Source organism: Dermacentor andersoni, chromosome 6, assembly GCF_023375885.2.
Source record: "Dermacentor andersoni chromosome 6, qqDerAnde1_hic_scaffold, whole genome shotgun sequence".
NCBI classification, from domain to species: Eukaryota; Metazoa; Arthropoda; class Arachnida; order Ixodida; family Ixodidae; genus Dermacentor; species Dermacentor andersoni.
Window position 1 is genome coordinate 163,249,312 of NC_092819.1, and position 14,801 is coordinate 163,264,112.

At 42.8% G+C, this 14,801-nt stretch overlaps 1 protein-coding gene across 1 annotated transcript in view; it reads left to right on the forward strand.

Annotated features, from left to right (window-relative positions):
• Window positions 1-14,801, forward strand: part of Rai1 (Rat1 Interacting Protein 1) — a 47,285-nt gene that overhangs the window by 24,580 nt on the left and 7,904 nt on the right. Inside the window, exon 5 of the mRNA XM_050172057.3 lies at window positions 11,668-11,753. Within this exon, the coding sequence (XP_050028014.2) occupies window positions 11,668-11,753 (86 nt within the window). The remainder of the gene's footprint in view (window positions 1-11,667; window positions 11,754-14,801) is intronic.

The following is a 14,801-nucleotide window of genomic DNA, read 5'->3' on the forward strand; positions in this document are numbered from 1 at the left end:
AGCCTCACTACAGCATAATTCACACCTGCCAATTCCCCTGAATTTTCCATGAAGTTTATGAATTTCAGCTTGTTTTATGCTTTCACAAATGATGTGTCAAGTTTTACAAGGAATAGATGCTGTCCAGAATTTGCGAAGATTTTGCTCATTGGGTCTAAGACCTTCCATTGGAAGTAGTCTAATAGTGGCCGGATGCAAGAGGGGTACTTCCTTTGAGCATTTTTGTACAGACAAGTTTCTGAAGCAGACGAAATCAGCAACGGTAAAGTTGCTGAAAAAGTCACTGTGATCTGAAAACGATGTTTTTCTTGTCAGCAATTGCTGGAAGCTTGTTGCTGCTTGTGTGCTGTGCCTAAAGGTAAATCATCTTTAATAAAGGACATTTGTACCCCTGAAAAAGCCTCTGTTCAGGGCAAGCTTTATTTTTAAAAAGTGTGTGTCACACACCCCGCCCCCCTTCCCCATTTTGAGTTCTTGTCCACATACGAATCTTAGTGATTTTACGAATCTTGATGTTCACAAGTTGCAGGCTGAATATCACCATGTGCACAACACCATAATTTCGAGATAGGAAAACACGGAGATCTAACACCATGTTGGGATCTAAATGATAGAAAGTGTATTTGAGTTGGTGAGGTAGCAGCAGTAGTAAATGCCATGAGCACAGCCTCATTGCCTGTAGCTGTTTTCTCATTTGTTGTAGCGCAGGCACAGGGGGGGGGGGGGGGCATAGACACCACAGGCACACAAGAAGAGCAGTGTGATAACTTCCAGCTGCAGATTTATTTCTAGTCTTCACAGCCAGACTTATGCCACTCAAAACGTCATAGATGATGTGTACATTGTGTACAAATAAAACCACAGAAACAATGATGAGTGACTTTTGAAGTCGCGCTCGTTAGAAGGTGTTTCGTTTAATGAGTGTGAAGATATTTGAGCTCTTTATTTGACCATGGTACCGAGGGTTTGCTAATGCACGCATCGCCAGAAGTATGTTTCTAGCTTTTACAACAAAGTATACCTTTTCACACTTGCTTCTGCTGTAATCTGCATTAGCAGTTGCATCTCTGACAGTGAAGGGCAAGGAAGGAAATCACCGGATGCCATGTTGTTTACTTTGTCCTTGTGACGTAGCCAGCTGTTAGCCGTCTGCATCGTGAGGATAAAGGAGATGCTTGTCAAGGGAAGAATGTTGGTGAGAGATGTATGCATGGGGAAGCACGGCACATATCTAAATACACTTGAGGCATCCGGCCCCTTGTGTCCATTCTGAGGGATTGGCCAAGAATGAGCTCATACCCAGTGGCACAACTACAACCCAGTTTTCTTTAGACTAATGTCAAACGCTAAATCGATCCTGCCTGATGAGGCAGGTATTATTTCAGAGCTCTATCTTCATTAATTTTGTAATGATATCTTGATTAATGAAGAGAAATTGAAGGTCAGTTTCACTTTTGTGTACTGTATTTCGCTCTGAAACCTCAGTGCCATCTTGTCAATGCGACATCACAGATTTCAAATTTTTTTTTTTTTTTTGTGTGTTTGGGTCGCATTGGCTCAGTAAAAGTTCATGAAGTTCGCCGTGTTCTACCTTTGGCTTCTTTAGAACACAAGGAAGTCTATCTTTAGCACACTTAAACGAGCCCTAGCTCATGCCGTCAAAAGTCCATGACGTAACGACGAGCTAGTGCGAGAACTTCACGGCAGCTTTTCTGCTTCTGCTTTTTGCACCTGTTCTGGCTTACCACATTCTTCGTACTGTGGTATTTGGTATTGTGGGCGCACAATTTACTATCACAGCTCAAATAATTTTTCTCTTCAGTGTTCCTTTAAGGCACAGTAAAAAAAGAAAAAAGAAGGACTAGAAACTAGAGATGTGCGAATATTTAAAAAATTCGATTATCGAATATTACATCATTGTTATTCGTATTTGATTTGAAAAATAGATATTCGAAAATATTCGAATATTCGGTTGGATACGAATATTCCAGTCGAATATACTGCTAGTTGTGTGGAAGCAAACATGGTTCTTAGCATTTGTTTCTATCTGATCTAAGAACGTTGGGGCGATTTCGTGCTGAATTTTGTGACAATTTCATGCTGCTGGCGAAATTTCGCCTGTAAAGCACACTTAGCCGTTGAACGTCTAAACTCTGCGGGAAAGCCAGCCTCTCAGTAGCAAGGGGCACGGGTTTGCGGACAGCGAGGGTGCACTGCGCGGGCGCCGGCGTAACCGAGGCAACGAGCACAGAGAATAATTAAAATGAACGGGGGTTGAAGTATGCGAGAAGGAAAGCGGAGAGAAGTGTACAGCGGAACCACGAGGCAGAGGAGCAGAGGAGGAGGATATGGCAAAAGCGTGAGGAGAAAAGCGCAGTGCGGCGACGATGGCTACGAGATGGCGCCATTGTAGGGTGCGTCGTCTGGGAGGCCGGTCAGCAGCGGCTGCTGTGAATCGCGCCCACGTGTCGCCCATGCATTGGCTCTTGCGATCTCCAGATTAGCGAGGCAGTCGCGCGACATTTCACTCTGTTTGCAACGTATCGCACAAGACAAATTGTTTGCACCAGCCAACACATCGTGAAATGAAAACACGTATAGATCTGTGCTAAAATTTCGCATTAGGGAGTATTGTATCTGTCGGTAAATTTTCAATGTTGACAATGCAATTGCAGTGTTCCAACATAACAAGTTAACCCAACTTGCTAATAAATGCATGTGCATATCATTTTCAATATTCAAAGCTAAGTATTCGTATTCAATTCGTATTGGAAAATTTAGATATTTGCACACCCCTAAGAGAAAGTTATAAAAATGAATGTCACTCCATATCGTGCAGAAAGTTCAGTAACATACCCAGTTGGACATATCTCTCGCTGAAGTTGTCTGTTCGCACACGTACCTGGTGGACAAATTTTTCTTACGTATACCATATTTTCCTAACTACAGCATGACCACTTATAGCATAAGTGGCCAGAGTTGCAAGCATCACTTTAAGTGGTGCCGCACTGTGACAAAAACAACATGTTTACAACATGTTTTACATGTTTGCACACGTGCAAACATGTAAACCAAGAGCTGCACGTATGTGGGAATCGAATCATTTGACCAGGATATTTTCATCTGTTTAAATTTGCAAACATTGAAAGGTTAATGTCCAAGGATCCACAGTCTTCGCATGAAGTAGACAAATTAGCACAGAAATAAAAGAAAACCAACATAGAAGAAAGTCAGTCGCTGGCAAAATTTTCAGATCTGCTCGATTAATAGAAATTCCCCCGGCACTGCCACCAACTTCGTAGAACTAATGTAGAATGCCGACCGAAATTTTGGACGCCGTACAGTGTTTCGTTCGGTTTCTCGAACTGATTCGCAAGCACGCAAAGTCGAAAATAGAGTGGCCGCAAACCATGTTGCCGCCATTCGAGTGTTGCCGATGCCCTCACTTTTGTGGTCAAGATGATTCTTCTGCTTTCCAAGTGCCGCACAGCTACAGCAATGCGTTTCATTAACGTGGCACCAATCCGCCACTTTGGTCACCGACTCCTGGCGAGCCGCCCTAGCTAGGCCTAGCCAACAGGTGTGTCGGCCAGCGGGATGTCCCAGGTAGCTAACCCTTGATATGTTCATACATGTAGATGGTTAGATTGAGATTAGGCACACAAACCAAACAGCCAAAGAGTGACACTGCGCACGCGTTCAGTGCAGAGCGCACACCGCTGATAAGTGGCTGAGCAAAGTCTTGTCCATCACTTAAGCAACATTCGCTGCCGCCGCTTTCTATAGCGGAGCTGTTTATGGCTAGGGTCCCGTGAATTTTTGTTCTGCATCAACAAAAATGTAAGCTGAGCCTTGTGATAGCGCAGAGAAAGGTCCAAGCACAATGGCACATACCCCTATGGACTCTGGGTGGTGGGTCCTGGGACGTGTAATGTGCCCTTCAACTTCCCTTGTCACACCTGGGACCCAAAACGGTCCCATTCACAATGGCAAGAACAGATACTACGATCGCATCTTAGCCCAAAAGGCCAACTGCTTCAGCCATATCTACGTTCGCACCGCCCTCTCTTTGTCGTCATTCCAAGCACTTGTGTATCTAGTTTCCTTTCCTTCCATTCTCCTGTGGTGGCGGTGCCTTTGAAACGTCACGCGTGTCTACTCTCCTCTGGCTCCTTGGGGCGGCAGTCTCATCGTCCACACGAATGTATATAAAAAAAAAACGAAAGACAAGTTCCCATTCTCCATCTTGAATTTCACTTCTCTTCTGTCGTCATAATGGGAAGCCCGCGTATAATCCGGACTCCCAAGAAGCAACACGCCTATGAAGAGCAACGTACCACATATGCTTGGCGTTTTGTGCACAATCTTCATATGTGGTATTTGCTGCCCACCAGCAACAATTGCATTCTCGTCTCAGTTCCTGCCGTCGCTCTTCGTAGGCGCATTGCTCCTCGGGATTCCAGACTATATGTGAATATGATCGAATTACAGTGATACCTTGTTAAACCGTAGTAGGCCGGAGCCCGGAAAAAGTATGTACTAAACGATAGTACTGCTTAATCGAAATACCACGAGATCCCCCACTTACCTGTCAAAAACGGGACTCAGAGAGAGTGCGATGAAAGGGGAAAAAACACAGTGTTTATTCAATTCGCGCGACAAAAGTGTTATTTTGATGCCAAAAGTTATTTTCATTTGATGCCACGGCGGCCTAGCAGAGACGACAGCAGCCTCAAACTTACTGAAGCTGCGAGCCAGCTTTTCAGCCAGCCCCTTCTTCTCGACAAACACTGGTATGGCAGATTTCTCGTTGGCGTTTTCCGTGCACGCGCGCAGTAGCATTGCAGAAGTCGCGGGGCGCCTTTTTCATTGAGGGGTGCTGTTCTCGTCACGACGATTGCTTTCAGGATTGCATTCACGTAACGTGTAGCTTCTACCTTTGTCGGGCCTGAATCGCCGGTGCTGTTGCTTTCTGTGTCGTCCTCATCACTGTCGCTAGTAGACACTTCGGCAACAACAGAGGCAACGATGGAAAGTCGAACCTTGTAGCCGACATCTTTTTGCGGTCGCAGCAACGCTGCCGAGCAACTTGTTCGCATTCCAAATGCCACACACCGTAGTCAACAGCAGATCCCTGTCGCCTGCCAGCACCGACTTCGTGTCACGTTCAACAGCACGAACGATGTCTAATTTTCATTCTATGCTGAGCACCCGGCCTCTTTTTTATTAGAGCTTTGGCATGACGCGAGTCCTTGGTTGCAGGACGCCACAACGCTTTCTGGCACAGCGCCGAAATGATGTTAATGTGGCTTCACGTGCAAATGCGCAGGGCGCTTGGAGGCCGTTGCTCTGATGTCTGAGGCTTGTTGTTCTGCTGAGCCGCCCGATAGAGACGACGCACCGCCTTGTTTGCGCAACGAAAAGTGGAAACACTACGTCTTAACCGATACGTAGGCAGTAAGCTAGTGCGGTTTATGCGGATACAAAACACATTATGTTAAGTGGCCGCTAAGTCAGGAATTTGACTTTACTACTTTTTAAACAAAACTACTGTTTAAGCGGGTACAGTTTAACCCTTTGACGGTCAATGACGTAAGTATACGGCAAGTCCGAAAATGGGCGATGCCGTATATTTACGGCGCTGTCTGTACGTTTAAAAAGCGCGCTAATTTCCTAGCTTTTTTTTTTCTGTCATGTGCTGCCACTGTGGGGATACAGGGAATTTTTTCCGCGCGCCTCCCTCTCTCGGTTTTCGTTGCATGGTTTGTTTTAGCGCTAGTTTGCTCCCGTGCATCTATATACCACCGCTCGCGCATTGGCGTGCACGCGGGCGGGTGGCCGTTTAGATTTTGTGTCGCGGGCGGTTTCGGCTTTTTGCGCTTGCAAAGCTGATGGCTATCTCGTTCCTAATCGCTCAAAGGGCAACCGCTTGTTTCTAGCTCGTTTAGTGCTCACAGGGGTGCGCATAGGAAGGATGCCGCCGTGCATGCGTTTCCGTTTCTTATGTTTTTTTTAAGACTCACGAAAACTAATTGCCCTAGCTGGTTGGCGATAAGATGAAGATTAGCGGAAGTTTGTCACACGTGTTGCTTTTTTTGATGGGCACACAACCAAACAGTTTTCTTGAGTGTGCGCACCTACGTAGTTCAATTACACTATGGACGTACGTATTAGTGTAAGAGCAGGTACATTTGGGGCTTGCGAAATATTCTCGTGTGTGGATTTTCAAAGCCTTGAACTATGCATAAACATGCATCAAATTTTTAATTCTGATAAGTTTGTTTCCTTTTTTATTGTTGTTATTCATGAACGAAGAGTGCATATATACCAACACAAAATATTTTTTCTCACTTTACAGTCACCCTAGAAAAATTGCAGTAATCTTCTTTCGAAGTAAATCCCTAAGAAGAATCGGAATCTGCTATAAAAAAGAATCGACTCTGGGCGATCGCATATGGCGAAAAAAATCGACCCTCAAAGGGTTAAAGAAGTTGAATCTGATGCAAGAAAAAAGGAAAAAGTGCCACAATTTTTTATTGTGCATTTTGGCACCCAAGATTGTATACCCGTTACAGAAAGCACTACTTGGCTATCATCATCATAGACGGCCGCACAAGAAGTCGCAGTGCTTCTGGCTTTGATAGCCATTTCACTTTTGCGAAGTGAAATTTACTTTCCTTCTTGTTGCAAAGGAGGAAGCCGGGGCTAAAGGCTGTAAGGCCTGGCAATGGCCTCGGCTCCCCCGTGCAGTTTGACATCACGTACCACTTGACTGAAAATATAACAATATAAACATAATATTCTCAGGCTCACTTGCAAGTGTCATACATAAGCAGGTAACAAGCAGACAACCGAAAAAAAATGACACTATACAAAATACGCATCAGAATCAATTAAATATTGTTTAGTTTGTTTTTCAAATACGCTCAAAGACATACCAAAATTAATATTTGTGGAGACCTTATTAAGAGGTGCAATTACTTGAAAATTTGATTTTTGTTTGCTATAGTTAGTACTACATGTTTTCGGGGCCTGGTGAATTTGTGTACAAAAATAGCATGTGTCATTAGACACAGGGTTCTTCTGAATGTGTAATTTGTTATTTTTAATATATTGCAGCAAAGGAAAATGGTAGACCCGATTCGCTTTAAGCAAATCATATCTGCAAAATAACGGCAACGTGGACAAATCTTTTTAGTCTGTCATAGTAACCATGGTTGTACTGCAAGGCTCTCTTCTGTAGTATTAGCAGTTTCTGATAGTTAGTAGTAGTAGTAGTGGTTCCCCATACTAGAATGCTGTAGGTTAATTTAGAGTATATAAATAAATAATAGATCTGCAGTCTTAGCCACACAGGCACCAGATTAGCTACTTTGCAGAGACAGCCCGCACTTTTACTCATTTCAGATGTCAGTTTTGGCATATATGTGTTCCAGGAAAGCTTTTGATGGAACCACATGCCAAGAAGTTTAATACAGTCAACCTTGTGTATTGTTATGTTTCCGGACTGAATGCTGATTTTATGTAAATCGGCAGTATTAATGGGCCTAAAAATTATGTAACTTCTTTTAGATAAATTTAAGGAAAATTTATTGCATTGCAGCCAGAACTGTAAATTATCTAAGTACTACCTGTTTGCCATACCCTCTGCTTGCATTAGAGATTTGGCTGCAAAAACTATGTTTGTATTGTCAGCATACATAATCATGTGATGAGCACCGGGTAGATTGGTAATTTCATTGACGTACATTAGAAACAATAGTGGTTCCAAAATATACCCCTGAGGAACCCTAGAAGTGATAGTTAGCCGGTTAGAAGAAACATTGTTCACCCGTACGTGTTGCGTTCTATTACATAAATAATTCTGTAGTAGGTTTAATGTAACCGTGTATGCCATAATTATTTAACTTGTGAAAGAGAATATCAGGCTGTACATAGTCGAACGCCTTCCGAAAATCTAAGAATAAACAAAGAGTGTATTGCTTGTGTTCAATGCTTTCGATAATTTTATCATTAATAACAAGTGACACTTGCTTTGTAGATTTTTTCTTTGGGAAGCCAAACTGGCAAACAAATATGAGGTTGTGTTCAGTGAAAAAACATTCAAGCGTGCATAATGACACCCTCAAACACTTTAGAAAATATTGGCAACACGGAAATAGGCCGGTGACATTTCCCTTCAATTACCACCTTTGTATATTGGACACACTTCAGCTATCTTTAATTCATTAGGAAATGCGCCAGTTGTAAAGATTAGGTTAGCAAGCTAAGATAAAATGTCCCATGTAAAAGGCACATCACGCTTAATGGAAACAGATCTTATGTCATCATAGCTCACAGACACATAATTTTTTATGTTGACTAAAATGGCAATTTCTTGAAGGAAGTAGGTGAAAGAAACACAGATTTTGATAGAGAAGTGATATGGTTATAAAATGCAGTGTCAGCTTCAGGTACCATCACTAAGCGGCTTACCAACATTGACAAAGCACCGTATTTACTTTCTTCTAATGCGCCCTAGATCGTAACGCGCACCCGTTTTCCATGACCAAATAAAAGGGAAAAAAGAGCGCCTTCGATTGTTACGCGCACCCGTTTGCCGTGACCTAAAAAAAGAAAAGTCTTTTACAGTACCACGCACCTCATTCTTTCATACAGAAATACAACTTTCTCTCATTTGGAAAAACAAAGATTTACTTGCAATGCACTAAAGTTGCAATAAATTAAGAAAGTCGCAGTTTCGCCCGAAAGGCGAAACGCTGATTGCGATAGTGAATTAGTAGATAGTTATATGAAGAGTAAGGATGGTAGTTTTATCGGCTGCATAAACTTTTAAACATTCACTTACTAACTAAAATAACAAGCATGGTGTCACGTGCTTACAGCCAAACATGACCCTATCAAAACGCTGGAGTGAGGAAGTGTGATAGCTGGAGCGAGCGAATTGACCTCTGTGTGGCCTCTCACTTCAATGTGAACTAAGCGACGAGAAGACAGCGTGGTACGCCTAGATGCGCAGACTCTGTCTTCATCACAGATCGCTTTCAAGATAGGGGCCGCGCCGTACACAGTCACCGCCGGAGTAGAACTCCTCTCCTGTTTACGCCTGTCCCGCAAGCAAGTTCCGGTAACTCCAAACGCCCGTGATGCGGCCTGATTTACGTCCATCTCAGCACACGTGATCGCTTTCCTTTTAATTGCAGCATCGTTATCATGAAAGTCTTTGCAGTCGGCACTTCCCTGCTGATAGAGCAAACGCAGAAAACGAGAAGACTGGGAAGAATGACAGTACACTTACTTAAGCACACATACTACAGCACATGGAGGAAGCTGCGACAGCTAGGCTCGAAGTGGGTACGAGGTGGCCATTTTGAAATGCTGATGGCGATATGGTAACGCAGATTTAGGTTTGTACTCGATTGTAACGCACACACAATTTTTGTACCCAATTTATTGGGAAAAAGTGTTCATTAGGTTCGAGTAAATACGGTATTTATTAAAAGCACAGACTAAATTAAAACCTGACAGTTTTCCATTCGGCGTACTGTTTGGTTCAGGGTGGTAATATCTTCACCTTTAGTTAGGTTAGTAACTTCTCGTCATAATTTACTACTCTCATTTTGGATCTCATGTTTCGAATGCATGTGTTTAGGTATGACCATAGTTCAGGTCCAGGCAGGCATGTCGTAATTTTTTGCATGTTCGTCCTGAGCAAACCATGACATAGAAGCAATGGCTGCAACGGGCCGACGACGGTGTCCCAGCAAGGCTGCCAACCAACGTGGCTGAACTTTCTGACTTCGCCGAAGGACAAGGCATTCGATGGCTTCACAGGAAATGCAATAAATATAAACTTTCTGCGCCTAAGAGTTGCTCTAAATTTTTTTATTGTGTAACTTGCAGCTCGCAACAATTTTGTTTACAGAAATATTGTGCCTTGAAATGGGTAACTACAGTGGCATATTGCAATGAGTGTACAAGCATACAAATTTGTGTTTCATCACGCTGTGCAAGTCAAAATATGTGTGTCTTATGTACCAGCACGACTTGTATACAAGCATTTCCTTCAGAACTCGCAAAAGGTGGGGAGGGTTCGACTTATACAATGTACAACTCCTAGTTCAGAAAATACGGTATACTAATCACAAATATATCCACCAAGGAATCGATGACACACCCCGAAAGCTAGGTAAGAGCCATATAAAGTGCATTTGTGCAGATGTAGCACTTTTACCTACAGAGCCCTTGCCAATCCCTTGCAATCAGAAGTAGCTTGGATTCATGTAGTGCAACAGCACAAATGGCAAGCTCAGCTAGTGATGGCAGGCAAGCAGAGGTTTTGCTACAACACCATGAGCCAAATGTTTGGGTGCTCTAGATGCTAATTCTGCTACTCTGGTGCACCCTGTGGTTGCTCTTGGGAGGTAAATTCACCTAGAAATACTGGCGCAAGGGCCCCCACATGTTTAGTAAAATGGACTTTATATTTTAGCTGTTCACTACTTCCAAGTGTTTAGCCATAAAGATCGGAGGAATTGTGTCAAACGGGACTAACACTTTTATTTAAATATAGAAAGAGCCGAACTACCGTATATTTCGTGCTGCAAGTCTCACCTTTGTATGAGTCGCACCACCCACTTCTGCGATTTTGAAAGAGAAAATTGGTATGTAAGTAAATGACGCAGCTATATTTACTTGGTCGGCATGATGAAACACAATTTTGCACCCTCGTACATTCATTGCAAAGTGCCATACTTGCCCACTTACGGGCAATAAATTTCCGTAAATGAAATTTTTAGCAGCCGCTAATTCTAGCAGAAAAAAACTTCAACCAACATTGCTGTTTAGATCTGCTTAGCTCTTTGGAGCAGAAAAGCAACATTTATTGCACTTCACTTGAAGCTATCAAAGGCCTTGTTCTCCGACACAGTCAAAAAGTTCAGCTGCTTCAGCCGGCAGCATCACTAGCTCACTGTCACCAGCCTTTTTTACTTTTACGAGAGCATATCGCTGGCATTGCCTGAGCAGTGTTACATGCTCAGGAAAATAAAAAAAGAATGTTCGTATTAGTAGTGCTGGCATAACTGATTTATGCGTTTAAAACGCTTTGACAAAAATTTTTCTTAAAGAAACTGCGACTTATAGTTTGGAAAATATGGTATGTGCAGTGTTAGTACTACACAACGTTGTACTATTGGATTTCTATTTTCCCTCTCTTTTCTAAAAGCATTTGACAGTTGCCTTGATAACTGTTCTTTCTGGCTTTGAAAAATATCCTGCATCTGCCTGGCATGGCCACATTTATAAATACTGTCTTAGCTCGATTATAATGTCCCTCTATTGTAACATGTACCTCAGTTTTCATACCTCAAAAATTCAAAATGCCATATAACTGAGTATTCCATCACTAGTTCTCCGTGGTAAGAGAGAGTAACTGCAATTTTTTCTCACTTAGAAAAAGAAAATTGTTGCATCGGAGCGACAACTGTCCAGGGCACGTCATCTCGTCTCCAATTCGAGATTGAGGATTGAATTTTTACATCACCTGTTGCAGTTTTCGTTTCGTACTGAATTCTAATGTGCATGTCAGATTTTATTGAATTTTGTCGGAAGGAAAGTGCAATCAAGCAATTACAGTAATCTTTTTTTTCTTTAAATTTAATGCAGGGCGTGTGGTCTGGTGCGGTGTGCATGAACTTCTGCAACCAGCTGCTGTCCTTCATCAAGAAGCACGCCACACAGGACGACCCAGAGTAAGTTTGGCTTCCTTCTGCTTGTAGTGATGCTCAACTTCCAGCCAGGATGTGCTTAGAAGCACACACCTGGACGGCAGCCAGTGTAACTGCCTCATTCTAGAAGTGGTGGCCCATTTCTAGCAGACACCATATCACTTTCGAAAGGTGCGCGTAATTCAGCCATAAACATAACTCGAAGGCACTTTTCGACATTAGTATAACAAAAAGCGTTCTCATTTTTAGCTCAAGCAAATTTGATTTTAAATTACGTGCGACAGACAGCAACTTTCAGCTTCTTCATCTGGGTTTCTGGGACAGTAAAACATTATCTGTGCACAAAATTGCAGTGTTTGATTGGAGAAAAAAAAAAAGAACAGTTCCTAACGAACGTTCTAAGTATTCACTTTAGGGCACATGTTCAAATTGGAAAGTTTGGAATACAGTAAAGCAGTGACTGCTTAGCAGCAGGCCTAAGACTAGCACCTCCGCAGATGCTGTGATTTGTACCGCAGTCTGCCTTTTCAGTTTATCCACCAGAGCGGGCCAAATTGGGCTATAAGCCCCACCTTAAATGTTAAGGATCTGTTTGGAAGAAACACAAAGCACCCTCTGCATATCCTGACCTGATGTTGCTTGCAGCATCTGCAGGCAGCAGTGATAGGGCAGAATAGCAATGATAAACATATGTGAGAAAGAAAGAAAGGAGAAAATGTCAATTTAAGCATTTTGGAAATGCCTAAAATCAGCAGTATAATTTTTCCACCAGAATCTGCACTCTCTTGTAAATAAGGAAAACAAAATGGCAATGTCCTTAGAGGCATTTGGAATAACATTTACCGCAATAATGCTTGCAGAGACTTGGTATAGTAGAGCATCACAATTTTCTTGCCCGCCTGGTTACCAGTGCCATTTCTGGAATTATGAGGACAGGCGAGGGGGCGGAGCATTGCGTTAATGAAACGAAAGATTCTGACAGTGTGGATTCTTTGAGCACAGAAACTGCTGACGATGAGGCCCTGACTTTGCCTAGCGATGGAAAAGTGTTCTGTATATTATACAGGCATCCTTCAGGTGATTTTCAGCAATTTATAGATATCCTTGAGGAAATGTTTGCTTACACATCAGATCAAAAAATGGACATATTACTTCATGGGGAAATTAATGTTAACATGCTTGCTTGCTGATACAAAACAACAAAAGAACTAATATCTGTCATTTGGGCAAATTGTTATTATAATATGATTTCACACTCCACATGGACTATGCCGGAAGGGGCTTCTTTACTTGATATATTTATTACAAATATTTACTCTGCTTTTGTCAGTGCCAATGTTGTATTACAAGTATCGGTGACCATCTAAGCATGCCCATGCGCGCATAAGCGAAACAAAATCCCTACCAAGCAGACATGCAGTAGGTGTTTGTTCCATCACTCCACAACACCTTGAGCATTTTCGGCAATCTCTTAAGGAGAGTCATATATTTACGAATCAAACTCCCAGTTCCTTGGAATGTTTAAATGCATATGCTATACAGTAAAACCTTGTTAATTTGGATTTCACGGGACCGAGAAGGGTGCCCGAATTAACCGAATGCCGAATTATCGAGGGTATCAAGAAAAACAATAAAGAAGTGCTTACAACGTCAACAGGCTTTTATTTACTGAATGACTTGGCAAATCCTGTTTCTATTTTTTGCAAAAGCAGTGTGGAAACTGCTGTTCTCGTGACTGCCCTATTGCAAAACCCAGTGTCCAATGCCATGCCGGATTATGGGCCCAGTGTCTCACACTGGATACTGGGGTGCTAGGCAGGTCCGGCGTAGTGGGAGGCGCTGGTAGTGGTGTGAAAAGGAGCTCGCTCTAGAATGACAAAAACGAGGTGCCTGGGCACCGTATATATTTTTTGAATACAGAAAGCAACAGAGAGTGTTTTAGTGCAATAAAAAAAATGAGGAAAGATAAAACGCTACCACCAGGATTTGATCGTCTGACCTAGAGATCTCAAGCACTGTACTTTACCGCTACACCACGTTAACATGTGGCAAGGTGTGAATAATTTGCCATATTAAGACCTAGGTGCAGTCTTAGTTTTGCAAACCCGTGTTGCACAGACATGGTAAATGCACTATTGCCCCACAACTAAAACTTACGCCTGTATCAAAAAGGAAAAGTTCTTGTCTGTATTCAATAGTATGCTTGGAAGTGCCACAACACTGATTTTAATTTGCGATTGGTATTTTAACTTAGAAGAAAGTCCTAAATGAACTGCTGAGCCGGGATGCTGTATGGGCTGTTACTGCCGGTTTTGATACCCGTTTCTTGTTCTTCATGCAGGGGTATGCAACATTTTCTTAGTTCAATTATGCGTTTCAATCGACACCTCCGTCCAGTCACATATTTTCATCAGAGAAGCATAGGCTGGTGGTGGTAGCCTTTGGCGACAGCACATATACGTATGTTTATACTGTGTCACATCGGCGCTCATCGCTTCTTGTACTGACACTGCAGACATAAAAAAATGACGATGTGGAAGCTGAAATATAGAGTTAGGCTTGTTAGGCTTGTTGATTCGTAAACCCATACGGGCCGATAGTACGTAGACGGACTTGGCAGGTATGCTAGGCCTAAGCTTTGGGTAAAAGGAACTATCTTAGCGCGGGTATCAGGTGATTGCTAAAAGTGTCTAAAAGTTATTGCTAAAAGTCAAGGGAGACACCTGACGTGAACTTTTTATTTTCAATATTTTCTGTTATGCAGTATTTTACACTTAACCCTTTGAAGGTTTTCGCCATACATGTATGGTGGCGGTTTTTTGTCCCGCAAGGTCTTTGCCGTACGGGTACGGTTCCGACCCTCCGTTTGAAATTTCGCGCCATATTGACGATGTGTGCTCACCGGGAGGTGCTGCCACCTCTTAGCACTTAAAAGATGCGTTTGAACTTGGTGCTACCTTCTTCGGGAGATAAAGAAAGCTGATTGCTAGCTTCAGCGCAACGCTCAGACTGCGGCAACGCCCCTTTGGCAGTTTCGGTTTCGCCGCATGATCGCAACGGAGGCGCGCGAAA